Genomic DNA, 14015 nt, shown 5'->3' on the forward strand with positions numbered 1-14015 from the left:
GGCTAGGTGCAGGGAGTTCGCACTCATCGGATAATCTAGTGTGTGACAGTTTTTACCTCATCGGATAGTTTGGTGTGTAGTAGGTGTGCACCGGACTAATTCTTGCAGAGAAGATTTTTGGCGCCAAATTTGAAGTGAATGCTGGATTGTCCGGTGTAGGCATAAGATGATCACCGGACCAATATTTTTAGAGATGTTGCAAAACTTAGTTTCAGTGGGGATGTACTCATCGGATGGTCCGGTGTATGCTCAAGTGATCACCAGGTTATATTTTCCAAAGAGGGGTGAAAATGGAAAGCCTGGAAGAGTTGAACTCACCGGATTGTCCGGTGATGAGCAAGGAGGCACACCGGACAGAGTTTTCTAAAGAGGTTGTAAAACTTAGTTCCCGTGGAATTATACCTACCAGATGATCCGGTGATGAGCATGAGTATGCAACCAGAGCATATTTTCTAGAGAGGAATTTTTCTTGGTGCAAAATGAAGATACACTCACCGGATGCTCCAGTGTTCAGAGGATGAACTCACTGGAACATCCGGTGTTCACATTTTGTGTCTCAACTGTCTTTTTGAAGGGATTTTGAATTGGACTAACTTGTGATGTGTTAACATGGGTTTGGAGATGCATGTTTTCTTGTCTTATGTTGTGCAGGTGATGGATGCAACTTGGTTGTCGACGGTGGATGATCAGGGCCAAGCGGGGTGCTTGGTGCCGGATGATTAAGGAGGCCGGGTAGAGTCAAAGGTGATTCTAGCGGTACACATGGAGGTTAAGCAAGGCATGTGATGAAGGTTGATGAATGCGGTGTGTTGACAAAGTCAAACGAAGAGGATACCGGTGCAAGTGACAAGGTGACCCAAGGGATCGGGAGCGGGAGAGACTTGCCAACGATCAAGATTACAAGACGGAGGACATATGTCATCATCGAAGCGCTTGCTTCAAGTGGAAGTAAGTGGCAGCTAGTCACGCTTTGAGAAGCGTGCTAGGGTTTCGTGGCTTGACCTTAAAACCATGAGAAGACTAGAGGTCTACGTGGCATCATCACGAAGCTAAGTCATAAAGGCGCCACGACCTTCTGATGGATGGAGGAGAAAATGAACTAAAATACCTTCGGTGGTAAGTATAAGTGTACTAAAGGGAAGGGTATTTTAGGAACAGTTAAAAAAACTTAGGGTTTAAGTTTCCTAAGCTATAAATATAGGGGTATGGCTGGTTGGGGATCCTATCTTTTGAGCCATTCACATGAGAGTCTTATGCTAAGGTTTTAGATGAGAAGGAGAGGAGTGCTTAGCCTATATCGTATGCAAATTTTCTCGGCTTCCGATGCAACGCACTTCTTGCATGGTTGTGTGTGTCACTTTTGTTTAATAAATTTTTGACATCTGTAGTAACGCACAGATAGATAATCTAGTATGAGCAAAGCAGGAAGGAGGTTTACTTGTGTTTACCGACTTATCTGCAGACCAAACGGACCAAGACCAACGACTGAGAAGAACCGGGTCCTGCATCCTAATATATCGTTTTCCATGTCGAATTTGGCAAGTTAGGCTATTCATCTATCACTAATGCTTGTAACGTGAAAGACTAAGGGTAGCGAGATCTGGTCGAAATGGATGCCGTATAGCTTCACTTGCAAGTGTGGCAAAAAAATAGTCTTCGAAAACCTCCGTTGAGGCGTGATTTGCAACATTTTTCGAAGTTCACGGTGACAGAAAGTTGGACCATTTCCAAAACTCGGATTACGAGGATAATAATGTGAATTTGTAATCAGAATTCAACCATGAGACTTGGGAACCCAAGGTTCTCACCTTTTCTACCTGCTTTCTCTTCCATGATTAAAGGCCATCATCTCACTCAAAATGATCATTCACTGCAAACACACGCTTCTCAGTCTGTACTAAAACATTGGAACTGAGAATTATATGCGCCTTAGTCCGACACTAATACAAATAGAAGTGTCTCAACTTATAGAATTAAGCTCCAGCACGAAATGAGCAAAGGGCAACAAAACAAAATATGGTTTTAAGATCTCAGCACTCGCAACACATTTTACAATCTGGGGTCTGTTGCCAATACAATACAATTACAACACAGTTACAATTCTTGCTGTAACAACAAAACACCATAATGTTGTTTAACGAACTGACAGTGTCAAGGCCCACTTCCGGTTCCAGAATCTGGTGTAGTTGGGCATAGCTTGGCCACCACAAACATAAACCAATACTGGCACCCATCTCCCTTGGTCTACGAGACTCGGACATCTAACATTCACGGTGTGAGAACAGTCAGTGTACAGTAACTAGATCTAAAAATGGAACAAAAGGGCGCCCTAAAAGTTTTCTTTCTCCCTTTTGTTACCCTCTTCTAGATACAACCAGAACAAAATGCCGCCCACTCATACCTACCTACTCAAGCTGTATATGCATTTTATAAGAGTTAACCGCTCCATACATCCGCCTTGTGCAATCATGAATCTGCATCACCCGATACTCCATTCTCCACTGCTGCAGAAGTTTGCAATAATCTTTCACAAACTTTGCCTGAATAATTGTATCACGACAACTCCATGAAGCCTGCCTTTCCAAGCCATATTAACGGTATCTCTTACTCCTTGCAATGTGCAGTACAAAACAAACGCAGGGTTCCGCTCAAAAAAGAAATGCAGGGTTTCATACTCAAAATCCTCCTATGTTGGACAAACCTGGGGAATGAATGAGACTATCTTTGGCTAGATCTGTGATTTCTACTCACAGATGGCTGAGCTCCGTTGCTATCTGCTTCATCTTGCTCTCTGACCCTTCTGTAGAACAGCACATAAGCTGCACCGGACTTCACATCTTCTTCATTCATGGCAGAAACTTGGCTGTCATCAAAATTGTACCACCGGTTCTCAGCCAAAAGCTGTATAAAATGAAACTTCGTGTCAGCATTCCAGAATACAGAGAAGCATCAACAAGGATTCTAGAACACAAAGTGGTGCTGGACAAATTGGGGATTTGTCGTCTCTGAGAAGTCACAAATCAAATGAAAATATTGCAGCTGGTATTATCTGTTTGGCAAGCCATGTTATACTCAAGTAAATCTAGACTGCAGATTGAAATGAAGAACTGACTTCACAAGGACAACAATGGTAAGAGATTGAACATGGACCATTATAAACCACGTGATATCAAACTTCAGTTCCTACTTCAAAAAAGTCATAAGCACATCTGCAAACAGCAAAACTAAAACAGACAAACAACAGGATATAGACAGACAGCCCTTTAATATCTTTATCCAACTCTCAATTTCTTGCAGAGAAAATTAAATTGTATAAATATTTCGAATCCAGAAATGAACCTTTATGAATGCGGTATAATGCCCACTTGCCATGCTGCCGTAATGATTGCTCACAGCATACAACTCATAGATTTGGCGGTGTGAACTCTTCTTGTTGGCAATATAGTGTGTCAAATCCAAGTTATGTATTGGAAAATTGACAAAAGTTTCTAGTTTATGTTTTGTTGATCTACTAAATGAGAATCTTTTCAAATGTATAACTAGCACTTCTGGAAGTCTCCACAAATCCAGCTTTTTGCTAGCTTGCCTTTGCTCCTTGCACCTTGGACAGTACCTAATACAATAACATAACATCATTATCATACGGCGTACACAATGAAGGCTATGACATCAGGCAGGAACATTTTTCAGTCCAAACTGTAACTCTAATTTCTACCAAAGTTCAAGCAATGGAACAAAGGCTTCAGCTAGTTTGCTATGGGCTGAAAATTATGCTTCAGGATCACTGCATGAGCAAGAGAACTAATATAGATACCGCAATAAGCAACCATACAACACAAATTAAGCTCCCTGGTTTGATGGATACACAATTTTATCATGTCAGAATAAGCATCTAAACGTGTAATTCTTAGATGATGCAAACAACACATGCAGTTTATTATCCCATTTTCTCATCGTGCATTGCAGCAGTGAGACCTTCTGATACATTTCAAGCATTTTTTTCTCCCTCTTGTCCATTTATACGGCATGAGGGAGAATATGTTAGTCTTAGTGGAGAGGTGGTTCCCAAGAAGGATACCTTTCGATATTTAGGATCGATGCTACAGAGGGATGGTGATATCGATGCAGATGTTAGTCATAGAATCAAAGCCGGATGGATGAAATGACGACAAGCTTCTGGCATCCTTTGTGACAAGAAGGTGTCACAAAAGCTGAAAGGTAAGTTCTATATGATGGCGTTTCAACCCAGGCGTCGAATGTTGACCAACTAAAAGACGACATGTCCAACAATTAAGTGTAGTAGAGATGCGTATATTGTGATGAATTTGTGACTATACAAGAAAGGATCGGATCCAAAATAATGATATATGTGATAGGGTAGGGGTAGCGCCAATTGAAGAAAAGTTTGTCCAATATCGGTGAGATGGTTTAGACATATCCAACGAAAGCCTCCAGAGTCACCTGTGCATAACGGGATACTGAGGCGCGCTGATAATGTGAAAAGAGACAGGGGTTGACCAAACCAAACATAGGAAGAGTCTGTAAAGAGAGACTTGAAGAAATAGAATATCCTTACAGAACTATCCACGGATAGAAGCACGTGGAAATTAGCAATCCACGTGCCAAAACCATAAATTATGCATCAGTCTCCTTATACCGTTATTACTTTTATTTTTTTACTATTACTAGTACCTTTATTATCATTATTTTAGGTGGATCTTATGGGTTTCATCTTTAGCCTACCCAACTTGTTTGGGACAAAGGTTGTTGTTGCCTGTCCATTTATACAGCAGATATCAACTAGGCAGAAAGGTTAAGAAGGCTATAAATTTGAGGAATCCACAAAAGAAAATGACTTGAGAGTGCCCCCTCTGCTTTTGAAAGCAAAGAGATTATGGTTCATGCATTAATGCTTAAGAGAGTGAGAAAATCATGGGCAAAACAGAGAAAGAGGCAATAAATCTACATGCACATGCTTCAGGATAGATCTGAAAAGCTAGTATGCATCATAAAATGGACCAGAGGGACTACTCAAACTATGTTCACTAGCAAAATGGGCATAACACATCAAAAAGTATTTTTCCTCAGACCTCAATGTGTTAAAATAGGACAGTAACTTTTGCGTAAGTTTTAAAATCTCTAACTCTGCGAAGAACAGAGTATTAAAGCATCCACACCTATACCATATCTTACACCAATTAATGTGTTTATAAATGCTGAAAGGCAAATGCATTCTACACAACTATCACATGTAAAGTAACCACTTATGTTGACTAAATATCGTATTAGCAAGTGCCAAGCACTGGTGTACCATCCAAAATGCACACCATACACCCATGAAGCGATTGTCGATTTTTTTAGGCATGAAAGGTATCACCTTAGAATGAGGGAATTGAAACTAACCACATGTCTTCAGGTACAAGAGGTTCTTCTCTCAAGAAAGCATCCAAGCATGAATAGAGTGAGAGAGGTTCACCACGAGTTCGCTTGGCTGGAGGAGCAAACTTAAACACCTCCGGAAGGTTCTCAAAATGATGAGCGTCAATCTTTTTCAGATCTGCCTTGGACCAATTCACGAAAACTACAGTAGCAAGTGAAGACTGCGGGACCCTGATAGCATCATCCGATTTCTCAATGACTGTGCCACTATCATCAACCAAATTTAGCTGAAATTTGCTACTGTCGGTATGATAACTTTGCATTCTTGTGGAAACAGAACTTTGAACTGCCGAATGCTGAGTGTCCTGATTTCTTAGCATGGGCACAAGCATTTTACGGACAAACTCGTGAATGTCATTACCCGTGACTGTTTCATTACGAGATATTTGTGCAAGAAGAGGAATGCCATAGGGTCTCCAAGATGTCAAGCTGCTATTGTGTCCATGGTCCCTATAAACAGCAAGATGAAGTATTATCAGAAGAAATTTGATTCACAAAGTATTTTTATATTATTCATGTAAATAGCATATTGGCATAGCATGTATATTGGGTCACATGTATATAAAATGTAATTCGATCTCAGTTTGTCCTTTTGCTTACAAGTCTTCGCGACGATGCACAAACTGAATGTAATTTGCCCTCTTTTCCAGTTTTGGGAGCCTATAAACTGCCAGATGATCATCATCGTTAACTGTAGACAGTTGGAGAACTGGATCCTCAAGAAAACGATAGATCCTATGATTTCGTATCTGTATAAATTCAAGCAGAATGTTTACTGACTGACAATCGTGAAACCTGCCAACCTATATATTTAGTTCAAGTGAACGTTTATGACAAACCTCGGCAATCAGAAGTCTCTCCCCATTTCTAAGTGAGCATGAATTGCTAAGGGCATGGAAAAGATCCCTGCACCTACCCTGCTTCGGTACACTTACAGTGAATGGTGTTGGCGGAGCACTCCCATCACATGAAAAGACCACCACAGTCATACTTCGTGTTGAGGCGAATTGTAGGGGTAACGAAAGATACATGAATGGGTCAAAAGTCACTGAAACCTTTCCACAGACTGGACAGACCAAGGTTGACTTGTACTGCCCCTGGAAAACCATGGAAATATTAGCAAAATATCTCTTAGCAACAATTAGGAAGTTAAATACATCACGAGCAATGCTACAGAAACTTGAACCTCATTTTTCTCCATATGAGTAGCAAGCATTGCTCTGGCTAGCATTTGAAAGCAATTGACAGATTAAAAACAATGTAACTCAAGATTCTGAAAGAACCAGTAAGAGGACCATAGCCTCTTTGCAGATCCAAGTCAATTATCATGAAACGTGGAATTGTGTGCAGCTAGCACATCATGTGTCTCTCTGTGTGTAAAGAGGCATATCTAACCACAAAGGGAAGGTCATAGCAAAGAGCTATGAACAGGAACAGGGAAGACCTGAAACTGAAAATGTGCTTACATAATTTCACAAGGTTTTGTTCATCAGAGTACTACATTCAAACCAATGCAGGTAAGAGCAACATGACAGCTGCCAATTGCAATAATTGTTAGCAAGAGCCAACGCATCCACACATTAAGTGAAGCCATTCATACAGGTTTAGGACTAACCTGGCATACATCAACAATGATTGAATTGTTCCTAGCAATATGATTTGCCCAATACTCGTCTGCAACCTCTTCATCTGATCGCCCATCAGCATCTTTCGACCTTATGTAAGGTCTATGTTTCACACGGTTCAAGTCTTCATGGAGTCCATCCAAGAGGAACGCTAACAACTCCTGCAGGAATTTGCCAAGGTATAGATTATAAGAAATCTGAACATAGAAATATAAGACATGTCTGAAGAGCATATCAAACCTGAGAATCATGCTGGTTGTTACCACTGAACTGAGATGCAAACCGAGAAAGCTTCAATTTGAATGGTCGAGGAGAAACTGGGGCACGGCTAGGAGCCCAAAGTTTTCTCAGCAGCTCACCAAATGCTAACGCAAGTTCACCCTACATGACTACCATCAGAACTCAGTACAATTAACATGGGGCACTCAAGTTCACCCTACATCACTGCCATAAGAACTCAGTAAAACTAACAAATGTCATGGATGCATATAAATGTAAAAAAAGAAAAAAACAACTAGTAGTAGCCAGATCTTCCTGCGTGATTAGCAGGCACTATAGCTGTACAAAAAGTGTTTCATCAGAAATGCTCATTTATAATAATTATAGTGTGTAATCAATATGTCACTTGATACATCAAAAGTAAACACGCGAGGTTTTCAACTCTGATGCAAAGGTACAAAGAATTTTTGTTTTAAAAAAAACTATACCTGTCAACGGAAACCAGACATAGGACACCATAAAAACACAAAGGACAGACAATTATCAAAAGCAAAGATCACATTTGACTAATACTTTGGAAAAACAGATCTGCTTTTAGAATGACAAAACTATAAAGCTGAATAAAGAAATTGTAACCAAGATGGTAGCAGTAAGACTACCAGACCGCGAACATATGCAACACTCATGAAAACATATTGCACCTAGGCAAAAATTTAACAAATATAAAGAAGTTGTGGTTGAGCAAATTAAGTATCTGACATCTTGCAGTGCTTTTCGTGTATCAATGATGTCGGATAAAAACCAAAGCAAAAATAAACCTGAAATTTTGACTGACTGCTACAAATAATCATGCTTAACAAGTTATGCCAAAAGCATATAACAGAATATCATCATATTTTCTCCACAAAAGAACTTCAGTTCAAGCATGGAGGCCTCAAGCTCATGCGAGTTGAAAGAGTACTTACCACCATACCAAGCGGATTTTGCCAATTTATTTCGCGGTGGTAATCTTCACAAAAATATCTGGCAAACTCAGGTGTGTGCACGAGACACTGTATGGCACTGTTCATGTAACAAGTATTTCCCAGGTTAATTAGCCCTGTAAGACCTAAAGGTGAGCCCCTCCTGGTCATGCCACTGGTGCCATGCATGTTATCCAGGTCACCGTTGGAAGATCGCAGCAGGTTTTGTGTCAGACTAGAGCCATAGCTTCTGGAAGCATAGTTGTTTGATGCCAACTCCTTTGACAATTCTGATTTTGATGCATCAGCAACCAAAGAAGTTGATCCTCGCTCGAAAAATTCACTTTCTTGAATTGAACTCATGCATCCACCATCCAAACTACCATTTGCATCAGTAGTAATCTCAACTAAAATCTGTCAGAACAATATAAACAGTATATAGGTTAGAAATGCTGTGAACTGTGCTACAAATATAGTGCTACTGTGACCGAAAGGGCCTAGTTCACATCTAAAATGTAAAAAAAAACATAGCTTCCGACAAGGAATTATGATGTAAAGTCAATTCTCACATCTTGATCCATCTGAATGTTAGCATCGTCAAGAGTTTTCTCCAAGTTATCCATCAATGCATGCTTCGTTCGACCATAATAGTCCCAAATGCACACCTGCCAATGGCCACAATGGTAATGAAAAAATTCCTTGCGGGCAAAAAAACATAACCATCAAAATAAAACAGATACCTCATCTGGTATCAAGTCAAAAACCTCACAAGCCTTCTTGTGGAGTTCACCAACTGTATCCTGCACAAGTTCATAGATCATTTTTTCCATTGTTTCTTACAGGAAACATCTAGAGAACTTCCTCAAGAGTTATTAGTGACATTAAAAGACTTTGACAATAGGTTATACTTGCAAAAAAGCAATGACAATTGACATCACAGTTTACATATTTCAATTTATTCTAATCGATTTATGGAAATGCAAAATAAATGAATGGTCAATATGTTTGACAGTAGCCAGAGAAATGAGAATGTACCTTCTTGCTTATCCTTATAACATCTCGCTCTCCTTTTGGCATCAGAAGTAACTGCAGACGTAGAGGATAAACTTCTATTGCTAAATCAGTTTGAGAAAAGCCAGTATTGATTGCCTTTCTTGGTAATGTTGGCCCCCCACCGTACCTGTTGACACATTTTGAGAGTAATGAGAAAAATATTCCACTCACCATCAGATCAAAGGTAGCTGCATAGTTTGTTTTTGCATATGGAAACACCTTATCAAGATAGCATAGTTTCTCACATGAACACAGATGACCAAATTCATGTTGGCTTATCGGAAAAAGCTCTCAACTTCTTAACTTGAATTGACAGTTTAATATCGTCAATCTTGTTTCATGTATTAAGTTCAGACGTCCAGATTATAGTTCACATACTGTGAAATATATGACTGATAACTTTCTGAATATGATTAATGGAAAAAAAAAAAACATTTCTGGTGCTGTTTTCTTCATGCAATCATTTGAAGAAGCAATATGTTGGATAACTTCCAACAAAAATGGATGAGTCTGATAGTCAGTAACCATTCAGCATTCAAAGAGAAGTAATGTTTGATATTTCATTAAACATGTTGAATAAATGAATATATTTGGCATATAGTTATAGGTATATCGCATATGAACTATAAGCACCTTTAATCCATAAAAATACAAAGAAGCATAAAAAGGAAGATAGTTCCATGTGCCTAGAATGATATATTAGAACTATGTAGAACCTTCCAACTAAAAGAAAGCATTGCATAATTAGGCACAAGAAAAGTGATAGGTCTGAGGGTTATCTTTCGAGAATCAAATTCTACATTCTGAAGTCCAAACAAATGTGACGTACCAACCATGCAACTTTTCCCATACTTGCTGAGGAAGCAGTATGTAATCACGACCCTCAACCAAGGTATCATGTAGCTCAATCTCCATGTAGCTCAAATTTGCCGTGTCATTTATCAAATCTGAATTGTCAATAGCTCCTGGCCTTCTTGAAGTGCTGGAGCCAAACTCATGATGATGAGAACCATTACTTGTCGCGCTAGTCAAATCTTGAATGACATAATCAATCCAACTTTGCCACCACCTATTGTGCAACAAAGAAATGTGTATTTATAATCTGAATCAAGAGTAAACAAACGAGGCAAACGGCAGGTTACTTAATAATCAAAATGGGATGAAAAAGAAAAATATACATCAATGTGTGTGCTATGCATACCATCTGAAGCAGGTAATTTGATGGTGTTTATCTGCATCGTATGGCATTTGTAAAACATAAAAAATCACAGAAACAGCTCACCATATCCAAATTAAAGATGCCAGAAGCCGTCTTTTGTTCAACATATCAAGAATGCTTGGAGTGTCCTAAAATGCTCAAAATATTCTAATAATAATTGCATGACAAGAAAGGTAAAAAGATCACATATGCAATTCCTCGAGTACAATGAGCAGCTCGCCAATTACTTTAAAGGTCGCAAAATGCTCAAACTGGCTCAGAGAATTATCGTACAATCCAGCAAGATCCCTACATTGCAATCAAGATCTTTCATGACGCAACAGTCACTAGAACTCCCCCAACTGAAAATAACCTACCATTGGTGCCCATATCTTGGCATCTACGCATCCAATCGGCACCGGAAAGTGATGAATCTAGAGGAGACAGGAATGCTTTGGAGGAGAGAAAGCTCTAAGACTCGGAAGCACGGTCGCCAAATCCAGCTCCCATCCAGAAGCGGAGGCACAACCACGCCACAACATCTTGACTGCACATTCCCCAGCCCGCAAATAACAGCGACCAAAAATAACTGAAACCAAAAAGGATGCTGCTCGCTAGCTGCCAGGTCGCTTCTTCTGTCGACAGCCGTCGTCCTCCACCCCACAGTCATCCACCTCCGCAGTTCCCCTCCACCACCACCCCTGCCCTTGTCCCGTCAAGCCACCGGCGCCGCCGGCCCTGCGCCTGCCCCTAGCCAGTCTGGCGTGACTCAGCCTGCCCTGACTCTGCCCACCGCTTTGTCCAAGCGCGGCGCCGCCCACAGCGCTCGCTAGGATGACTAATCCAACTAAAAATCCAACCTTGCGCACCCGCGAGACCCTCCAAAGCGAGACCAAGAAAACAGCAGCTGAATCCGGGACGAGATCGAGACAGGAGGAGGAGGAGGAGGAGGCAGGAGGTAGGACCTGGTGGTGATGAGGAAGAACGTGTCGCCCTCCTTGGCGTGGGCCTCCGCGGCGACGGTGATGTCCCGGATGAGCGCCATCTCCTCCTCCGCGGGAAGCTCCGGCGCCGGCGCCGCCACCACCATCTCCATCGCCGCCGCAGCCAACGAGGAGGAGGAGCCCGCGGGCCGGGGCTAGGGTTCGGGCCCTCCCCTCGTCTCCCCCTTCCCGCTGTGCCTCCTCCGCTGTCTCGCACTTGCTCCGGGAGCGCCTGGGTTTCTCCGCAGGGAAGGAGAGAGTGGAAGCGGTGGCGGTGGCGGTGGTGGTGGCGGTGTGGTGAGGAGAGGGAGGTGGATCTACAACGTTCTGTTCTTGTTCTTCTTGGCCCGGAGGAGGCGCGGAGCCTGACTTGTTATTAGTTTTTTTCTCCTTTCGTTCCCTCCTCCTAGTTAACGAAGCAATTATTTTAGTTGGAATGGCAACGGTGTATTGAACACGGATTTAAAATGCGTGGTAACCGCTCGATATTTACGGTTATCGATTAATTTGCTGTAGTTTGTATTAAAAATCGACGGATTTATAGTTAAATTCAAATTCAAAATTTAAAAAAAAAATAAAAAATTAACAAAATTCGATCGATTTCTACCGAATTCCACCAAATTATTATCGAAAACCATGAATATCGAAGAAATCGCCGACGCTCGGTAATCCGTCTTGAATCGAATTTTGAAACTTGGTATTGCATTTCCTCCTGTAGTCAGTGAGGGTTGTTTGGAATGTAAAACCTTCCAAGGAATTTTGTGGAAATTTCGTAGAATATAGTTCAGAGCCTTTTGGAACAAAGAAAAGGTGTCAAATTTAAATATTTGAATCATATAAGGAAAATTCCTATGGAACACTTTGGAACAAAGGAAAGGACCTCTAGAATCCTCACTGATTACAGGAAAAGCTACGGAATAGCTTGTTTCGTATGAATTTTCGGGGATATCTAATTTGAGGTCCAAACTCATGGAAAAAGAACTCATTGGTTTATCTCTGATTGTTGCGTTTTTCCTGTGTTTTGTCCAGACCGTTGTTTCTACAGTACTCTTGTGTTTTGGAATCATCTGTTTGCAGTTTGTATTACTATCAAAATCTTTTTTTCCCTATTATTGTGTCTTCCTATTCCGTTCCAAAGAAGGCCTTCGTTCTCCATAATCTGATAAAGTTCTCATGGTTCAAACAGGCCGAGTAAAGTTTTTAACATGGATATATAGCTACGGCACAATTTTGACCACTAGTTTATGTTTGATACTACGACAACACTAGTTGAGAGTTGAGACAAATCTACATATATTATTTTAATATATCTAATTTAATTATTGTAAAAATATAGATAGACAAAGGTTAAAAAATTTGATTGCTCGTTCGAAAAGAAAAGTTTGATTGATCCTTCGGGGAAAGTTTGATTGCTCACAACTCAAGATTTGAAGTTTTTGTCTCAGTGTGCAAGAACTTACAAAATGGTTGACACAAAGAAGAACCCTGCAAAAGGATCAATGCTTAAGGATGATGACCGGTCTAAGTTATTATTTTGATCATGTTTGGTAGAGCTTCGCATTCCGTCTACACGTTAGATTTTAAGATTATAGATTAAAAAGAAAATGGTTTAAATATCAGTTTTTAGTTTAAAATATAGATAAATTGGTTCATCTAAATATCCTCAATATACCTACAGATTCTAGCTCCAGAAGTTTATGAGCTAAAACTCTGCCAAACAAAACATTTATTGGAGGTAGAAAGGTTAATGGGCCACTCTTGGAGTGTTGGAATATAAGACACTTTTATGTTTAATTTAATCGATAAATAATTCATGAGCAGAAACTGGTAAACTAATTGATAATATTACTAGAGCGTAATCTAGACATGTGTATGAAAGCACAACAAATAACTAGATCTACTATACTTGAAATTAGAAATCGCAGGAAATAAAATACAAGTAACATGATTTTACGTACTCATCCTGCGATGTGGAGGTTGCTGAAGATGCTGGTTGTACCGTGTTGATGGCATGATCGATCCTGCTGACGATGCGCCGAAATTGTTGACGATGACAGCGGGCAACGCCCAAGTGACCAGGAAGATGAGCCGTGGTGAATAACTTGAGCAGTCGCGTGGAGCGCTTCCCAAAAACCTTATTCGCCCTATCCCAGTGCAAGATCTCAAGAGCGAGGGTTTCGGAGACCTGCTCTCCTGGTTGCCGGTGCACGCCGACGCCAGGATGGAGTGGACTACAGTGGCAGCACAATAGAAAGAGAAATAGGCAAAAACCCTAACTCTTATATATACTCACATAATGAAAGTGTTCCCAATTTTAGGCTACTCTCAATTAGCAGTCTATGTTTTTCGTGTAGTCAAAGAGGTAAGGGTCCTTGCATATATATAAGGGGAAAACCTCCCACCTTCATCTCTATTAGCAATATGATACTAATAGAGGGTGGGTCTCAACATGGGCCACCTCTTCATAATATGGGCCTTTGAGATTTATTAGGAATTATTATATGTGCTGGTCCCAATAATTCTAACAATCTCCCAC

General features: G+C 40.6%; 1 protein-coding gene across 5 annotated transcripts; it reads right to left on the reverse strand.

Moving 5' to 3' along the window:
- Positions 1 to 1988: 1988 nt before the first annotated feature.
- LOC133899992 (ubiquitin carboxyl-terminal hydrolase 5-like) lies at positions 1989 to 11864 on the reverse strand. 5 transcript variants are annotated; one of them, XR_009906479.1, is made up of 15 exons: positions 11462 to 11864; positions 10128 to 10367; positions 9281 to 9425; positions 8986 to 9045; positions 8815 to 8910; positions 8249 to 8659; positions 7305 to 7445; positions 7055 to 7225; positions 6279 to 6536; positions 6040 to 6188; positions 5404 to 5889; positions 3340 to 3613; positions 2702 to 2901; positions 2406 to 2504; positions 1989 to 2261 (listed from the first exon to the last, which is right to left on the reverse strand). XR_009906479.1 is itself a non-coding variant. In XM_062341056.1 (14 exons), exons 1-13 carry the CDS (start codon positions 11590 to 11592, stop codon positions 2719 to 2721), a joined length of 2745 nt encoding a protein of 914 aa, XP_062197040.1. In that variant the 5' UTR covers positions 11593 to 11864; the 3' UTR covers positions 1989 to 2504; positions 2702 to 2718. The 5 variants fall into 5 exon arrangements, 3 of the variants coding, with proteins under 3 accessions (XP_062197040.1, XP_062197039.1, XP_062197041.1); XR_009906478.1 differs by having other exon boundaries at positions 2406 to 2901; XM_062341056.1 differs by having other exon boundaries at positions 1989 to 2504.
- Positions 11865 to 14015: the final 2151 nt, after the last annotated feature.

The sequence above is a fragment of the Phragmites australis genome, chromosome 19 (assembly GCF_958298935.1).
Source record: "Phragmites australis chromosome 19, lpPhrAust1.1, whole genome shotgun sequence".
Taxonomy (NCBI): domain Eukaryota; kingdom Viridiplantae; phylum Streptophyta; class Magnoliopsida; order Poales; family Poaceae; genus Phragmites; species Phragmites australis.

What these genes read in the sequence shown, in the direction of transcription:
- LOC133899992 (XM_062341056.1), bottom strand. Translation starts at nt 11,592, where the DNA reads ATGGAGATGGTGGTGGCGGCGCCGGCGCCGGAGCTTCCCGCGGAGGAG. An exon ending in TTGACTTGATACCAGATGAG is followed by an intron (nt 8,911 to 8,985) that starts GTATCTGTTTTA and finishes GGCCATTGGCAG; the next exon opens with GTGTGCATTTGGGACTATTA. An exon ending in CTTGTACCTGAAGACATGTG is followed by an intron (nt 3,614 to 5,403) that starts GTTAGTTTCAAT and finishes TTATTGTATTAG; the next exon opens with GTACTGTCCAAGGTGCAAGG.